The 18,105-nt window shown below is 43.8% G+C and overlaps 4 protein-coding genes across 4 annotated transcripts; 2 read left to right on the top strand and 2 right to left on the bottom strand.

Annotated features, from left to right (window-relative positions):
* The first annotated feature begins 376 nt into the window (after positions 1-376).
* LOC135629481 (uncharacterized) lies at positions 377-5,435 on the top strand. The gene is made up of 7 exons (XM_065136900.1): positions 377-712; positions 813-1,039; positions 1,342-1,452; positions 1,997-2,152; positions 3,465-3,706; positions 4,512-4,846; positions 4,940-5,435. Exons 1-6 carry the CDS (start codon positions 426-428, stop codon positions 4,833-4,835), a joined length of 1,347 nt encoding a protein of 448 aa, XP_064992972.1. The 5' UTR covers positions 377-425; the 3' UTR covers positions 4,836-4,846; positions 4,940-5,435.
* Positions 5,436-6,085: 650 nt separating this feature from the next.
* Positions 6,086-7,352, bottom strand: LOC103980391 (brassinosteroid-responsive RING protein 1-like). Its single transcript, XM_009396788.3, has one exon. The coding sequence runs from the start codon at positions 7,081-7,083 to the stop codon at positions 6,544-6,546; it is 540 nt and encodes a 179-aa protein (XP_009395063.2). The 5' UTR covers positions 7,084-7,352; the 3' UTR covers positions 6,086-6,543.
* Positions 7,353-10,691: 3,339 nt separating this feature from the next.
* LOC135629061 (homeobox protein BEL1 homolog) lies at positions 10,692-13,461 on the bottom strand. The gene is made up of 4 exons (XM_065136207.1): positions 12,383-13,461; positions 11,622-12,001; positions 11,420-11,480; positions 10,692-11,341 (listed from the first exon to the last, which is right to left on the bottom strand). The coding sequence occupies exons 1-4, from the start codon at positions 12,959-12,961 to the stop codon at positions 10,811-10,813; spliced, it is 1,551 nt and encodes a 516-aa protein (XP_064992279.1). The 5' UTR covers positions 12,962-13,461; the 3' UTR covers positions 10,692-10,810.
* Positions 13,462-15,256: 1,795 nt separating this feature from the next.
* LOC135629334 (transmembrane 9 superfamily member 12-like) lies at positions 15,257-18,098 on the top strand. Its single transcript, XM_065136541.1, has 2 exons — positions 15,257-15,404; positions 15,658-18,098. Exon 2 carries the CDS (start codon positions 15,694-15,696, stop codon positions 17,668-17,670), a length of 1,977 nt encoding a protein of 658 aa, XP_064992613.1. The 5' UTR covers positions 15,257-15,404; positions 15,658-15,693; the 3' UTR covers positions 17,671-18,098.
* Positions 18,099-18,105: the final 7 nt, after the last annotated feature.

Below are 18,105 nucleotides of genomic sequence, written 5' to 3'. Positions count from 1 at the left end.
GAGTGGTATTATTTCAAATCATGGTAATATTTCAGATTATAAGTCTTCTTGGGATGTGCTTTGATTTATTTAGCTTATATTTCTTAGCATTATTATAACTGCGGCTTCCAACATCTCCTCCGCGTCAGGAGTTCCCATGTGCCGCGCACTTGTTCTATTTAAAAGTATTTCCAAAATAACTTGTTTTTTGAATCATTTTTAAAGTAACAGTAACATGTGGCGAATCCACAAATCACGGAAGCGTTTTCTGGAATTGTTATTTCCAAGAGTGTTTCTCAGAAAATATTTTTTGTGAAAACATTACAAGGAATCTGGAAACATTTATTTTTTTGAAAAATGTTTCAGAAAGCAGCTCTCATCTCACTCGACCGTCGATTGTTCCTCTCTCTCTCTCTCTTCTCTCGCTCTCTCTCTCTCTCTCGGTGATGGCGGTCGCGCTGTCTTCTCTCCTCTCCCTTCGCCCCTCCTCTTCGCCTGCAGCTTCCACGGCCCGGACCGCCATCTGCCCAGTTCACCTCCCAGCTAACCGGAACAGCTCCTCCTCTTCACTCTCTTCTCGCCGCCATCACCAGTCGCTCTTCTCACGTTCAACCACCATCTACAGAAGGCCGACGATCGCCGCCGCCCACCGCCTCGCGGTGCCTCTCATCTCCCCCGACGACCAATGGGGCAACTGGACCGCCCTCTTCGCCGCCGGCGCCTTCGGCATCTGGTCTCACCGCGCTCTCCTCCCTCCCTCTATGATCGAGAATTCACGCTAGACGTCTCCCCCTTTCCCTGTTTCTGATGTGTTTTCTTTGGGTTTCTTAAAGGTCGGAGAAGACCAAGGTCGGGAGCGCGTTGAGCGGCGCGCTGGTGAGCACCTTGGTCGGGCTAGCGGCGAGCAGCGCCGGCATCATCGCCTCCGATGCGTCCGCCTACCGGGTGGTGCTGGACTACTTGCTCCCGATGGCCGTGCCTCTGCTGCTCTTCAACGCGGACCTCCGCCGTGTCCTCAGGTCCACCGGGACTCTGCTTCTTGCGTTCTTGGTCGGATCTGGCACGTTTCTGTTCCCTGATGGTTCTTGATCTTGTTTCTCTAGTGTTCTTTGTTTGAAATGATTCGTTAAGAGGTATAACAATTTCACAAGCATACTGATCTCCTCTTATCATCTGAAATCTTATATATACTCAATAAAACATCAATATGGTTCTAATGCATTTCATGTTATGATGAAACTTGGAGTGTTAATATGTCAAGTTTACTTTGTTGTTTTCATTACTGTTGTGTTATCGTTTGTTGCATTCTTTTACCTCTACTTTTAGTTCGAGGTCCTCTGATTCTGAATTGCTGTATGACAGTGGCCACAACAATTGGCACCGTAGTAGCATATCTTCTGGTGCCCATGCGATCACTCGGACAGGATAGTTGGAAGATTGCAGCAGCCTTAATGAGCAGACACATTGGCGGAGGTATCAATTGAGAATGTTGCATTTTTCTGTGTTTGTGGTTCTTTAGCTATTTTTCCTCGCATATTGCAATGATTTGTTTGGCGATGTATCGGAAGATGAAAAGGAGCCCTGAATTCAAGACACTGTTTTAAGTAGATCAATGCCTTATTGGCCCATAAACATTGGATTGAGATGTCATATATATATATATATATATATATATATATATATATATATATATATATATATATATATATAAGAAGAAAGCATTTGGTACTTCCATAAAATTCATACTGACCTACCCGGAACTCTTTGGACATGTGTGATCCGATAAATTACTTAATGATTATTGATGTCTTATCATGGTTTTTCACTTCAGTCTAATTGGCAATTGAGTAATATAAAAGTTTGTTGAGTCCCATTTGTTTTACACTTTTAGCTGGATTGTTTTCATTTCAATTTGTATCTACATTAGAGTTTCTTGTTTATGTATTTATTTCATGTATATATGAATTAATTTGTAATCTTGACCTTAATATTATAATTGATCTGCATAACGTTTCAGCGGTCAATTATGTTGCTGTTTCGGAGGCTCTTGGTGTTTCCCCTTCAGTTCTAGCTGCAGGGCTAGCTGCAGACAATGTTATATGTGCAGTATATTTTACCTCTCTGTTTGCGTTAGCCTCTAGAATACCTCCAGAAGTTTCTACAACTGTAAATGGTGGGTACATATTACTTACGATATTTTTCACTCACGCATACAAATGCAGAACACTGTGATTTTTCTGGTCGTTGGTGATCTTGTATATTGCTCTGCTAACTTTTGTGTTGTCTGTCAGATACAGCTTATTATTCACTATGAAAATGGATGTAGTGCAACTAACTGTCTACCTAAATAATTTTGTATCTTGACAAATTTTGACAGTCATGAGTTAAATTTGTGTGAGCTGACACAATGTGATTCGATAATAACTTTGATTAGGCTTCTAAGTAGAAGCACAATGCTAACAAGTAGTATTGTTTTGTGAGATCCAACCTGAACATCATATCTTGCAAATAAACTGTTTGGAACAGACTTTGAGAAGTTATTATAAATTTTGCTGATGCATTAAACAACTTAAAATGTCACAAATCTATCAAACTTTTTGCAATGGAAAAATGTGCTTAAAAGTATAATATATTCACTAAATTAAGAGGAACCAATCATTAAAGAAAAATATTTTCACTAACAAGAAGACAAAATAAGTATGAGGTTATGTTCAGATGAAAGCTGGAGTGTGTTTCAAACATGTAGGCTACACAACTATGTTTAACATGAATAATAATATAGCTTATAGGTTGTTGCAACTTGCAAGTACTAAACAATGTCTTATAGCTATCCTATTTGAAAATTTCCTCTCTCTTGATCTGATTTATGAAGAACTGTATGTCTTATGTATCAGAACATATACAAACAATGGGGAGTACGTTTCAATATCACGTGAAACGGAATCTGGTTTTGTAAAATTCAGCATTCATTCAATGAGTCAATCTTGAAATATGAAAGAATGTTGCATGGTAGTCTCTACAAACCTTTTTATGGCAAACGAATAACAAAGTAGTCTATTTTGCTGGTGATTCTTAATGTCTACTATCTGGATGATTTCCTATTATGCAATTTTTGTGTTTGTGAATAGATCTTTTCTGTTGAGATTGTACAAAAAGTACTAGAATCAAGAGACCATATACTGAGTATGTAGGTGCTCTGAGAGAATTAAATAATGGTTTTGTTTGAATGCAAACTAATTTCAAGTACATATACCATATAGATTTAATGGTCTTCCACAATTTTGATTGCCTTGAAGTATTTGATGAGCCATATAGGAGTTACACCCATATGTGCCAATTGAACAACAGCATCAATGATTGCAATCAAAGCTCACATGACTAATGTATTCCAATTAAAAAAATATGGACATTTTTAATCCTATTTTTGTAGACAGTTATTCTTAAATCTCTGCATGCTTGTCATCCAAAATTCTTGACCTTGGCAGATGCTCGGATGGACTCCGAAACAAAGGCAGGAAATAAGCTACCTGTGTTACAAAGTGCTACATCCATCTTTATTTCCTTTGCAATCTGCAAAGCAGCTACTTTTATAACCAAATATTATGGTATTCAAGGTGGAAATCTTCCATGCATAACAGCAATCGTTGTGGCCTTGGCAACCATATTTCCATCACAATTTAGTGGCCTTGCTCCTGCAAGTGAAGCTATGGCTTTGATTTTGATGCAGGTAAAATCTCTCTTTCCTAGGTTCTTTATAGATGCTTTCCTTCGTACCTGCCTCTTGCGATTCTGTGGTTTCCAGTAAGCTTCCCATAAGAATAAGTTGTTTGCCACTGGTCATCAGGCTTTAAATTATTTGTGCAGTATCTGTACGTAAACCAACAATATGCTCGCTTTAACAAGATTTGTATGCTTTACAAGTTAAACTAGGAACTTTCCTTTGTTGATAATTTGCATTACCACATCGATGTGTTCTAACAAGCAACAGTATTCAGCGGTAGCTAGGCCATTGTTTTGCACTGTTGAAATAAACATTGCAGGACTAGCATGGAGTTCTGCACAATCATAAGCCCAAATATAGATATGCTTAGATGAAAAATATGGTAATGCCATTAAGAGTTTATATACAGAAGTTAAAGGATGTGAACATTTCATCGACTTCATGATTGCTAGATCAATTATATGGGAATTCATCTTCCACCTTTTTTTGGAGCTCTCGAAAGGATTTATCGACGGACTTCTGACCAGATAAAATTATTCTAGTCCATGATCATGCTAGTCTCATTTCAGCATTCCTGAAATATGTTCTATAAAAAGAGTTGACATGATATCTGAAGTTGGCCATTCGATCTGGAATCCAACAAAAACTGTTGATCAGTTCTGCCCCTTGTTTCTTTTGTCAGTGTAAGGTTTGATGAAATTCCATCCAGTATGAAGCAATCTAATTCTGTCATTCAATGATACACACTCAGGCATGGAATCTTTTTATTCATTGAGGTGTGATTAGCTAAAGCTATATTTTCTCACAATAGGTTTTCTTTGCTGTTGTTGGAGCAAATGGTAGTATTTGGAATGTGATTAACACAACACCTGGCATCTTTGCATTTGCTTCGGTCCAAATAGCGGTGCATCTTGCCATAATTCTTGGACTCGGAAGACTACTTGGGTTTGAGCAGAAGTTGCTTCTGATAGCATCAAATGCCAACGTTGGGGGACCTACAACGGCTTGCGGAATGGCAACCGCCAAAGGTTGGACCTCTTTGATAGTCCCTGGGATTCTCGCAGGCATTTTTGGAATTGCAATCGCGACCTTTCTGGGCATTGGATTTGGGTTGTTTGTCCTTCAGAAGATGTAGAACCCTTCGAGGTATGCTGCATGGTCGCATTATTTCACATCGAAGATCCATACCTAATGCATAATCTGTGCATCTCCTAATACTCCTTGGTTGTCACCTTCCAGCATGGACTTGCTAGAGGAGCTCACTGAGAATAATTTGTGGTGCACTCTCGGCTTCATCTGTGTGTCTCCTAATACTCTTTGGTTGTCACCTTCCAGCATGGACTTTCTAGAGGAGCTCACTGAGAATAATTTGTGGTGCACTCTCGACTTCTCGCAGGGATATCAATGCATAGGAATTAGACCTGCAAGCTAAATGTTTGATGCCATTTCTTTGTGAACTGCTTATTGTACACAAACTTGTTTGTGAACTGCAAGTCTTTCGGCATCTGTATGCCATTCCTTTTGTGTTTCATCCTCCATGTTTCTTTTTTCATCATATTAAGCTTGATTGATAGAAAGGCCAACCAGAGTTGGCATCAATCATCACCACAGACATAGCTATTTGCCTTTGAGATTTCCTAGAAAAGGTTGGTTCTATATGTGCTACATTGTCAATCTAAATAATACTTGATATGATCAGTCATTTTGGAAAACTTCAAGCACTGATATTAGTCCATCTTTGAGAGTTTTACATTTTGTCAACTATATTTGTGATAAGATTACTTTTTTTTTTTTAATGGCAGATCTGAGTCTTAGGAATCCTTTACGCTAAGGGCGAGCAGAAGTTTACGGTAATATTATTTCTTTGTGAATTATTGTTACATCCTTCTTTCTAATATACCCGAAGGGCGAGCAGAAGTTTACAGTAAGATTACTTCTTTGTGAATTATTGTTGCATCCTTCTTTCTAATTTACCCGAAGGGCGAGTAGAAGTTTACGATAAAATTACTTCTTTGTGAATTATTATTGCATTCTTCTTTCTAATTTACCCGAAGGGCGAGCAGAAGTTTACAGTAAGATTATTTTTTTTGAATTATTATTGCATCCTTCTTTCTAATTTATCCGAAGGGCGAGTAGAAGTTTACGGTAAGATTACTTCTTTGTGAATGATTGTAGCATCTTCTTTCTAAACCGTAGGGATTGCATCCTTCTTTCTAAACTGTAGGGATCTAAGAACTGTAGGGATCTAAGTTGCATATCAATTTAATACTGAGAATAAGTGACAGGTTCTTAAGATAAACTATTAAAGTCTTTACCAGTTAAACCAACTGTTATCTTGGCATGTTCTCAAGCATGATGGCATCCATTGGCCACAACACTAAAACGTAAAACCAAGCAGAAGTTTCTCAGTCTCATTCAATCCAAAGTTACAACCCTTACAAGCAACCAGCAACAAAAAATTTTGCTGGTAATTCAAGTCAGAAGAAAGGGAGCAGATATTACACATCAAAATCAACCCACACCAGTAGGATTTTGATCCTTCTTCTCTCAAGCCTCCAATCCAACCAAGGAAGTGCTGCAGTGAACAGGTTGCAGACCCTTCTCTCTCTCTCTCTCTCTCTCTCTCAAGCTCCAAACTCCTTTGGAACACTCAAGAGTACCCTCAAGAAAGCTTCATATCACGCTCTCCCAAGCCTCATTCCCAACCAAGACTGTACAAGGAGAAGAACCAACCCACACTATGATTGATGGTCTTCTTCCCTGTCTTATTGCATCCGACTTTTGTGCTTTGCACAGCTTCCATCACCTCTGTACACTGCTTGCTCGCTCGCCGATCTCTATCGCTAGGAAGCAGGCAACCGAAGGGGACGCAGCGCAGACACCGCCGGCGGCAGCGGGAAGGAGCACAGGTGTCCCTCGTCGTAAGACAAAGAGCCGTCGGCGTGCAGCTCCCCGGGGACAAGCGGCGCTCGGCACAGAGGGCAGGTGCACTGCCCGTGCTGCAGCCACCGGTCGACGCAGTGCCGGTGGAAGACGTGGCGGCAGTTTCCCATCCGCCGGACCTCGTCGGCGCCCTCGAACTCGTAGAGGCACACCGCGCAGCTCTCCGGCAAGCAGCGATGGCCGCGCTGCGCGGTGACCAGCTCCTGGAACCGGATCGCCGGCGAGCTCTCCTGGATCAGCTCGGCCGGGAGCGAGCAAAGGCCCGTCTGGTGGTAATGGGCGTGGGCGTCCGTGTCATGCCACTGCGCTTCGGACTCCAGCAGGGCGCCGAGGCCGAGACAGTGGAAGACCCAGTTGATGAGCCTTCTCAGGTGGGCGAAGAGGAAGAGCAGGTGGAGGAGGAGCTTCGGGAGCTCAGAGTAGCCAACCGGGAACCCCATGTCGGGATCGAAGAGCCAAAGCGTATGCACTGGGAGAGGAGCAGAGGAGCCGATGAGCTGCGGCAGTCAGTGTAGGTCAAGCAAAGAGGTGGAAGAAAGCAGAGACGGAACGCTACAGCTAACAAAGGACGTGGGTGGTGCAGAGAGGTTGCAGTGCGCAACTCACTTGCCCCTTTTTTTCTCTCTCTGTGGCTGTCTGGGAAAAGCTGGTGGATTGGCCATTTTATACAGAGAGGAGGAGGAGGTGGAGGAGGAGGAGGGAGGGTGTGGGGGCTGTCCCATCTCCATCTCCATCTCCATCTCCCCTCTCCCTCTCCCTGTGGAGAACGACCAGAAGAATCCCATGTGATGTATCGATGTTCCATTTGACTAATCATCCGAAAGGTAGAATGCTACTTCTTGCAACAGCTAACTAATCGTGCTCATTCATTCATTCATTCATTCATTCATTCATTAGTTTCCGCACTTCATATCTCGAGACCGAAAACAAAAAAAGAGAGAGAACAAACAGTGAGAAGAAAAAGTGTTGGTGATCAGAGAGAGAAAGAGAGAGAGATGCTTGCGTTTGTCTCCTTCTCGGTGTTCTTTCGCCTGCTCTTAATTGCCAGTGTATTAACCATTTGCAGCTTGAATCCATTCGAGATGGCTGGATCTACCACGTTAAATTCTGCTTGTCAATCCATCAAAGAACTCGATCGCTGATGCTTGTGATCTTAATCATATTCTCTGTCAGCGAAAAGGTACCCTCTCCGAGGCATGGCATGGCATGGCATGGCGTGGCGTGGCATGGCATGGCATGGCGTGGATGCCGTAAGAAGCATCTCACCTCCCCGCGTGTAACCATCAAGATGGGTGGGGGGCTCACCTTATCTCGATGCCTGAGGACTTGACGTGGACTGCATCGATGGAAAGAGGCACAAAGAATGCAATAGGTCAGATGCAGCATTTAAGACACGGCGACAGGGGGTAAGCCGGATGTGCTCTCTTAGATTGCCACATCTCACTTGCCACCACTCTCATGTCAAAACATCGACACACACAACACAGCTTCCACATGATTCCAGCACATGAATCACTTCTTCTTCTTCTTCTTCTTCTTCTTCTTTCTCTTGTGACTGCTACCTCCAAATGCAAAGTTCCATGGAATCCAACACATGTTATCGAACGCTGGTGCCAACATGGGTAGTAGTAGCAACCCACCTAATGGAGGTCCCTTTGTCATGAAAGCTCGAGGCAACAGTGCAGGTTTGCATGTGACCTCGAGGAGAAGGATCTCCAGAAATATTCACTCTTCTCCCCGGTAACGAGACACATCTCACATGTCCCCCCAACACAGTGAGGAATTAAGGGCACACCGGATCGATTTCTTTTCCCCTCCTCCCTCTTCCCTCCTCCTCTCCTCCTCCTCCCAGCCTCATGAACAGCTGTGAAAGCTGCAATGATATGATCTGGCTTTCACATTCCCCCCATCAACACTGTCTCCTCGGTGGTACAGCTGATGGGAGTCAGAGATGGACAGGTGATGTACTGATTGACAACAAAAGTGATGGCCTCCTCTCCCGTTGCCTGTGCCATGAGATGTGTACTGTGACCAGATGCTTACAGCAGAGAGAGGGTGTCCTATTTATTACCTGAAGCTGACTTGGAGACAGCCTGATCCAGCTTCGACCCTCCGGACAAAGGGCTACTCTGACCATGGTGAAATTATCACACCCTCCGCCTCCTGCTTCTCTGCTCTTTCTATTGTACATGGACAATAGATAGAGGCATCATCATCTGAGTTCCATCTCATGCAACCAAGTTTGGTTATTTATATCGAATTTATATGGTTATATTCATTCTAATGAGGGATAGAAACATATATTCCTGTCAATCGAAAGAAGAATGAAGATGGAATTGCATACCTCAAGTGTGTTCACGAAGGATCTCTTCTCGATCTCCGGGCACGGTGCTGGCAGGAAGAGGCGTGGGGGCGGCGCCACCACCGTCGGCGGAGGAGGAGGTGGATGGGGCTGGCGTGCACGGAGGAAAGACAAAAGAGTCGGTAGGTGAGCTTTCTCAGTCGCTGCACTGCGACCAGCACTCCTCTTTTGTCTTCTCCACCGTCGTCGGCTAACAACAACAAGGCAAGCAGCGGCAAGAGGAAGAGAAGCCGACGAGCTGTCTCCTCCTTGTCGGCACCGAAGCCCCCACTCCTCCCGGAAACAGCCAAATGTATTGGCCAATCCACCTCTCCCTCCCTCCCTTCCTCCCTGTGATGGAGATCTCATGTGCTCAATTATGGTCGACCACGTAGTTTTCGAGATGGAATCGGACGTCAATTCCATCAAATCTACTGCATCATTCATTGAAGCCATGGATCGAGTTTATCAACATGTCATTAATTATATGCATCTTATTTATTTATTCATTTATTTATTTAAAACACATGAATAAAATTATAAGAATAGTATTTCGAATGATAAAAAAAATAAATAGTTTAATCAGTGACTTTTTGTTTGATGATATATATATATGACTCTTAGTCAGATTGGAATTGAGATAGAATGATATTTAGAGGTTGTCTTGCTCTTTAATATTTTTTTATTATGTTAAATATTAAACTATGATTAATGTTTGAAATAGGATCTCAAGTATTTTGGAGAACATGTGGAAATAAATATGAGAGCAAATGACCCAATCACCACATCAACATCAAGTAAGTATGTTGGTGGAGGGATGAGGGTGACATTGTGGCTAACATGGCACTCTGGTCAAGCAAGGGGGGCAAATTGGATGTGAAGTGCCTTTCCATCCCATTTCAGTGTCCATGCTTGATTGGTTCCAATAAATATGCCTTCTAAATATGATCCACATCTTTTGATTGATTGAAAAGATGACAGTGATCTTTTAACATTAAAATAAATAGATGTGGGTTCAAGAAAAAAAAATAACAATAATAATCTCTCATCTCTATTTCTTGGATTTTTATTTTTAAATAAATCAATTTATATGATGGATATGATTTTAATAAAAATTTTAAATATTTTTAATCTAACTAAGCATATAACAATTTATAGATTTCGGAACTTACGGCTTTATTGTTGTTACATAAATATGGAGATGATACAATGCGATATGAGTCGATGGTTTGATTCCAAGAAATCTCTTCTATTTTCTTGCGTATAATTAGCAAGTCGAAAAACAATTTATGCATTCAGCCTTTTGAATTTACCAAATGTTCTTACCACCACTTCTGACTAAGCCTCTTGATATGATCAAGCCTCTTATCTAATTACAAATCCATGATCGATTGTGTTCCTCGCACCGCACCCTCATCGGTGTTGTCATGAGTCGACGAAAACAAATCAAAAACAAAAAAGAAAATATATATTGTTCATGCCTAGTGGTTGAATGAATCCCATCCATTTCTTATGTTGCTTTTTCCACATCAAACCATATATTTCAGCAGGAAAGGAAGAAGGCCACTTGGGAATCAAGATGAGTAAAGATTGGTGAAGAGAGCCCAAACCATGGATGCTTTCATGCTTAATGTCTGAAGCAAATATGGCTGCTGTTTCATCAATGAGGAATGCACCTATGCATGGATCATAACAATGGATCGAGGCTGAGCAGCAAAACAAGCATAGAATAATTGACCTACTTGCCAAAGCAACTAAGCAGGTATATATGTCTGATAGGTATGTATGTCTCTATATAGCCCTTCACAGTTCCATTTCGATCTACTCTATCTTGTCATGTCCTGCAGCAGCTGAGCTCCCATCAGGTCTCGGTAAGGAAGGTTCACTGCCTCCCCATCCGAAATGGAGAAATGGACCTGTTGATCATCGTCAACATGGTCTGCAGAGAACAGCTGGGAGTCGTGCAACAAGGATAGACTCATGCCTCCTCCACTGTGGTGCTGAAGACCCAGCGTTAAGGACACACCTGTGCTGCTGCTGCTGCTACTGTAGGGGAATCCCAAGTCGCTCACATGCCGGTGATGCTGCTGTCGGTACTGGTGCAGGGTTTGGTCACTGTGATGGCTGCTGTTGATGATGGAGGAGAGCGATTCGGAGTCCACGAGCGGCTGCACCGGCAGGGGTTTCTGGTCGAAGCTGAGGCCGGAGTTAGGGTTAGGGTTAGGGTGATCGTTGTGTTCATGGCCAGTCGGTGCTTGGTCGGCCTGGTTCTCCAGCTCATTCGTCTCTTCCAGGTACATCTCCTCCACCATGGGCTTCCATAGCCTCACTCTTGCGTTTATGAACCAGTTGGAGACCTGTGCATGGCGCAAAGCGTGCTTAGAACGCAGCGGGTGAAAGGATCAAGAAGATGAAGACGTGATAAGATTCTCTACCTGGCCTCTTGACAGTCCGGTTTGCCTGGCTAGGATGTGCTTGTCGGCATCGTTTGGGTACCTGAAAGAAGAGGGTAGATTAGCGTTCGGCTGTGTCATCCGAGGTCCGAGAGAGATCGGTGCATCACGATCCATCCAGGTTTCGAGTCGGTGCAGTTTCACATCACTGGAACAGCAGAAGCAATCAGAGAACGTTACGTACGGGTGAAGGAAATGCTCGAAGAGCCAGGCACGAAGAACGGAGACGGAGCGGTCGGGGAGGCCACGCTGAGGCCGCCACGGGTGCGGCTTCATCGTCCCCTGCTGAAACGCCTTCTGCCGCCGGTTCCTCTGGTCCAGCATCCTGAGCCTCGGCGTCTCCCCCGGCGTCGTCCCCGGCGCCGCCGAGTCCTTCTCCCCCGTCGCCTCCTTCACCGCATGAATCTGACCCACGATCCCGTCCCTCAAACACCGGAAGTGCCTCGACATGGCCTTCGACGCCAACCCCGCGTACGCCGACGCGGCTCCTTCCCCACCCACCACCTCAAACCACGCCACCACCCCCCTCATCTCCTCGTAGTACTTCCGGTATCGCATGTCGACCTGTGTTGATACGATCAATGCGTCAAGATTAAGGTTGAGAGAGAAGACCGATGGTAGGAGTACTACAAACAATAACGAGATAACAAGAGCAGTGACGGCCCAACGAAGGGAATGGTGGGATCCCATTAACGAGGGGGATGGGGCAGTGGTAGGTTAGATGTCTATCTATGTAAAGGAAGGGAATCGAGGGTTCCCGATGTAATTGGAGCAGCCCCAAACTGTGAATCTGTCCCTACTGCCGGTGCAGACCCATTCATAATTGAACCTAGGAGATATATCAGGTTCCAGATCTATTGATTTGGATCATTACAAGCATCCATCTCAACTATGATCACAGGATATCTTGAAGCTAGCTTTCATGAAAACCAAGAAAGAATTCACCTCCTCGAGCATGGACAACAGCTGGGCTTTGATCTTTTGGAGCTCCACGAGGTCCATGGAGCGCAGAGACTGATGCCACGGAGAGGAGAGGGAAGGCTTTCCAGCTTCCCCCTCATGGTTTGTCTTGTTAGGCTTCTTCTTGGAACTGCTCTGCCCTGTGAGACCACAGAACTCGTTCAGCAGCTCCTGAGCTGGCCCCAGGAACTTGGAATTCCTTAGCTGCTGTTGCTGAAGGTGGTACGCTGCTCTCAGCTGCGGCTTGTCTCCGGCGGCGCTGTACTGCTCCGGCGGTTGTGGCACACCTACAAGTGCAGCTGAGTGCTTCATGTTGAGGAGGGAGAGGGAAGGCCCCCCGCTTGGTCGCTGGGTTCTGACACAGGAGAACAGAGGCCTCAAGGAAGAGGAGGAGGAGGAGGAGGAGTTGTCCACCTGCCATGGACTCACCGAAGCTGCCGCCTGCCAGCTTTGATGCTTGGAGGGGACCCCGAGAATCTCCATCCCGGGTTGGATGCCAAAGAACTCATGGCTGTGCTCGAAGCCTTGCATGGGGAATTCATTGTAGTGGGACTCATGGGCCATCACATAGAAGCTCTTGGGTACTCACTACCCCCTCCCCTCCCCCTACAACATGCAGAAGCTCTTCCTTTTGCAGCTCGAGATCACCTCGGAAAGAGATGATGAAAGAGATGGAGGGGAAGATCTTGGTCCTTCAACTCGTTAACTGCCTCTACTCTTTGGCTCCGATCCCCACTTCTCCAAAGTGCGAGTTCTTTTTGCTTTCATCATCTACTTTTCGATCTCCCCCTCTCATCTATTTTGCAGATGGCCATCACTTGCAGAGTTCTGCTCCTGATCTGAAGTAGACAGACGGAAATTGGAACTCAAGAAAAACTTGCCACTGCTGCTCTGATACTACAAATAGTCTTCTATAAACCCTAGAGACCTAGGGATCTAGTGTGTGTGTCTGTGAGAGAGAGAGTATGGGATGAGGAAGAAGAACAGGAACAAAGATAGGCATGAGGAAAGTGGAGAGAGAGAGAGAGAGAGAAAGAGAGAAGTGGTCCTCTTGCTTCCAGCTAATCTCCATTAAATGGGTGTATTAAAGGAGAGAAGAACCGATGGGACCGCATGCAGGCCACCCTCACTTCGTTTCTTCCACTCGTACTGTTCCTCATTTTTTTTCTACCTTGCAAGATTTTTTGTGTTTGTCCTCTCGTTTAATTCGTTGCTTGAAAGAAAGCAATCGTGTGGATCAGATCCTCTTGACATTTTACTTGGAATTTTTGGTTTCATCTGCTTCGCACACACTTGGAAGCATCCATTTAGATCAGCTTAATTCTACCTGCTCTCTATTTTCCTTTTGCTCGGTCAGAATCGAGAGAGAGAGAGAGAGGAATGGGTATGATTGGAGAAGATACTGTGAGGTCCTATGATGTGCTGCACACTCGTTCGTACATCTCTTTGCACGAGAAGCCAATGCATGCATTCGATGACGCCAAAGAAATCTGCCGACAAATTGACTATTGATAGAATCATGCTGATGAAACCACACGAAAGGTTTGACCATATCGTAAGTGTGTGTCATGGCTTATGTAATGGCATCACAATAGAGGACTATAATGGACATTATTCGGCCACAGGAAAATTATCCTTTTTCTCATGATGACACCGTCGATCACTATACCAACACCTAATTGACTGTTTAGCTTAAACTATGATTGTTTAGATACAGACAAATAGAAACCTGACAGGTCTTCTTCCCCCATCATCAGCATAAACATTATATTACTGGATGAGTGAAATGGATGAAAAGAAGTTTTGATCATTTTTCTATTAGTTATTTTATCAAATTATTCCTTGGTGATGTTGGTGATTATCTTGCAAGCTAATATGTTCTATCATTTGGGTATAGTGATTTCTTCCCAAGTAAAATTATTTTATGTCAATTGTGTATAACAACTCATTGCGCTGCTCATCTTAGTTTGAAAATCAAAATAAATACGAGGGACAATTAATTATGCCAATCGATGAGCCTAAAAAAATTTGAACTCGATTAGCAAAAATTGGGTATTGATATAAGGATAAGAAAGTGATCGATCCCTCGAAATCATATAAACTTGATGCCATGTGATCGACACATGATCGATACCTTAGTACCCAACATGTGACCAATATCTAGACATGAGGTCGAATCGAATCGATTGGTCACACTATCATATTTTTTATTACGATAATGTTTATAGACTCATGATATCATACAAGAGGTATTGATATCTCGTAATAGGATAAAGACGATTACATCGACGTCCAACTATTTAGAATAATGATAATGATAAAAGATATTTAGAATATTAGAGGAAAGTGACGATATCAAATGAAAAACAAATAAAAACAAAAAATAGAGAAAAATAAAAAGATTTTTTTTTTCATGATGTAATATGGCTTTAGATCTTTTCTATATTATTAAGATTTCTCCTCTAATTCTTTATAATATTAAATGGCACTTCAAGAAAGGTAAGTTAGGTCGTTCACATATGTATTATGCATGTCAGTGATCTCTAAATATGAGGTCTCATCCCATAATTAATTTAGCTAATAATTAAATATATAACATAAGATTCCAAAGATTGGAAATTAATCTCACACTGTATGAAATAAACTCGAGTCCGAGTTGGAGTCTGATTTGTCGGCACCGATCCAACATGGCTTGGTGGGATCTGCGCTGGGGATTAGACCCATTTACCACCCTCCACGTGTGTTCGTGAACGGCTGGATTCGACGGATCGATCTTGATGGACGGTCCAGATGCGGTAAACGGCCTATATTATAATTATTATTCTTGTTTACTGGCCCATTTAATGTCTCACGGTTTGGGTCAACTCGGTTCCGCTTCTTCCTTCCACCGCTCGCATCCCCCTTCTCTCGAACACCGAGGAGATCCATCGATCGCGCCGCGCCCCCTCTTCACCCCCCCCCCCCCCGCCTCCCCAGATCGACTCTTTCTTCTGACGCGACTCTGTCGGTAAGGTTCTTCTTCCTATCCTTCTTCTTCTCTCCGGAGATCCGTTCCATTCGCGTCTCTCCTCGATGTTAATCGAGGAAATTAGGGTTTGCTTTCCGATCTCGTCCTGATTTGACCTCCTTTATTTCTTTTGATGTTGTTTTCGTTTCTTGGGATTAGATCGGTGATGTTTTTCTTGAATCTTGAAATGGTGTTTTGGTTTGCAGATCCACTGCTTGAGCTGTAAAAAATCGCATTTTTGATTTGATCGCAGGTTTCCGCAAAAAAGTTTGGGATTTGGGGGGATCCGATGGCTCCATATTCCATCTCTTTGAGATCTTCTTGCTTCATCCTCGTCGCTTTGTTGATTTTGGGGCCGAGCTATGCCTTTTACCTGCCCGGGAGTTATATGCATACGTATTCTCAAGGTGAAACCATAACGGTGAAAGTGAATTCGCTCACTTCGTTCGAGACCGAGCTCCCTTTTAGCTACTACAGCCTGCCCTACTGCCAACCGCAGGACGGGATCAAGAAGAGTGCGGAGAATTTGGGCGAGCTTCTCATGGGTGACCAGATCGACAACTCCCCTTACCAGTTCCATGTCAATGTCAATGAATCCTTTTACCTCTGCACCACGAACCCGTTGAACGAGCGCGAGGTGAAGCTGCTTAAGCAGCGGACTCGCGATCTGTATCAGGTGAACATGATTCTTGACAACCTTCCCGTTAGGAGATTTACCGAACAGAACGGTGCCACCTTTCAATGGACAGGGTTTCCTGTTGGTTACACCCTGTCGGGAAGTTCCGAAGACTACATCATTAATCACTTGAAGTTTAAGGTCCTAGTCCATGAGTACGAGGGAAGCCGTGTGGAGATAATTGGCACAGGGGAAGAAGGGATGGGAGTGATTTCAGAGACTGAAAAACAGAAGATGTCTGGGTATGAGATTGTCGGGTTTGAAGTTGTTCCATGCAGCGTGAAGCGCGATCCGGAAGCAATGTCGAAGCTGAACATCTACAGTAAAGTTGGTCCCGTGGAGTGCCCATTGGAGCTTGAGAAATCCCAAGCAATTCGGGAACAGGAGAAGATCTCTTTCACTTATGAAGTTGTATTTGTGAAAAGCGATGTCAGATGGCCCTCGAGGTGGGATGCGTATCTCAAGATGGAGGGTGCCAGGGTTCACTGGTTCTCGATCATGAACTCTTTGATGGTTATATTCTTTTTGGCTGGAATTGTCTTTGTAATATTTTTGAGGACTGTAAGGAGGGACCTTACTAGATACGAGGAACTGGATAAAGAGTCTCAAGCGCAGATGAACGAGGAGCTGTCCGGCTGGAAACTTGTCGTGGGAGATGTTTTCAGAGAGCCAACGAACTCAAAGCTGCTCTGTGTAATGGTTGGTGATGGAGTGCAGATTACCGGTATGGCTGTTGTGACCATTGTGTTTGCTGCTCTTGGCTTCATGTCTCCTGCCTCACGAGGCATGCTCTTGACGGGGATGATCATTCTCTATCTCTTCCTTGGGATTGCTGCTGGATATGTTGGTGTTAGGCTATGGAGGACCATTAAAGGTGGCTCAGAAGGATGGAGGCCGGTTTCATGGTCGATTGCTTGTTTCTTCCCCGGGATCGCATTCGTTATTCTCTGCATTCTGAACTTCATGCTGTGGGGAAGCAGCAGTACAGGAGCTCTCCCAATCTCATTATTCTTTGTTCTGTTATCCTTGTGGTTCTGCATCTCGGTGCCACTTACCCTTTTGGGTGGATTCTTGGGCACTCGGGCTGAGCACATTCAGTTCCCTGTGCGAACAAATCAGATTCCAAGAGAAATCCCTGCGAGGAAGTATCCCTCATGGCTGCTTGTCCTTGGTGCTGGAACTCTACCCTTCGGGACCCTTTTTATCGAGTTATTCTTCATTCTATCTAGCATATGGCTTGGGAGGTTCTATTACGTGTTCGGGTTCCTGCTCATAGTTCTTCTCTTGCTGGTCACCGTCTGTGCTGAGGTTTCTGTTATCCTAACATACATGCATCTCTGCGTGGAGGATTGGCAGTGGTGGTGGAAAGCCTTCTTTGCATCTGGCTCAGTTGCCATTTATGTGTTTTTGTACTCCATCAACTACTTGGTGTTTCAGCTGAGGAGCCTGAGCGGGCCTGTGTCAGCAATGCTCTACCTAGGCTATTCGTTGATCATGGCTGTTGCTATCATGTTATCCACTGGCACCATTGGTTTCTTGACGTCATTTTACTTTGTTCACTATCTCTTCTCATCAGTCAAGATTGATTAGAGGTTCGCTCCCTCGAGATTCAGCAGTTCCTCACTTCAATTTACAATCTTGGCATAGCCTTAGGATTAATAGATTTGATTAACTTGCCTTGAAGTTAAGACTACTTGTTCTCAAGGTCAGCTGCTTCAAAGTATTTTTCTAGGATGAGATCTATGGAACTGCAGCTTGTCATTTTCTTTTCTTTCATTTCACTATGTTACCTCCGAGACTTGCTTACGACTGTTAAGCTTTATTTGGATGTCAAGGTCACAGAGTTACTTTTTCTTTTCACCTTATTTTCTGTTTCTTGTTCGACATTTACTGAACCTTGACAGTAGGATGTCAGTTTGGCAACTATTTTCTTATCTATTGCTCCAGTTATAAATGTATGCTGAGATTATTGTGGCAGTTATCTTAATTACATGATAAATTTCATGTGTTCCATATTAGTTGGAG

This window comes from Musa acuminata, chromosome BXJ3-1 (genome assembly GCF_036884655.1).
Source record: "Musa acuminata AAA Group cultivar baxijiao chromosome BXJ3-1, Cavendish_Baxijiao_AAA, whole genome shotgun sequence".
In the NCBI taxonomy this organism is placed as follows: domain Eukaryota; kingdom Viridiplantae; phylum Streptophyta; class Magnoliopsida; order Zingiberales; family Musaceae; genus Musa; species Musa acuminata.
This window is presented reverse-complemented; position numbering and strand designations above follow the sequence as displayed.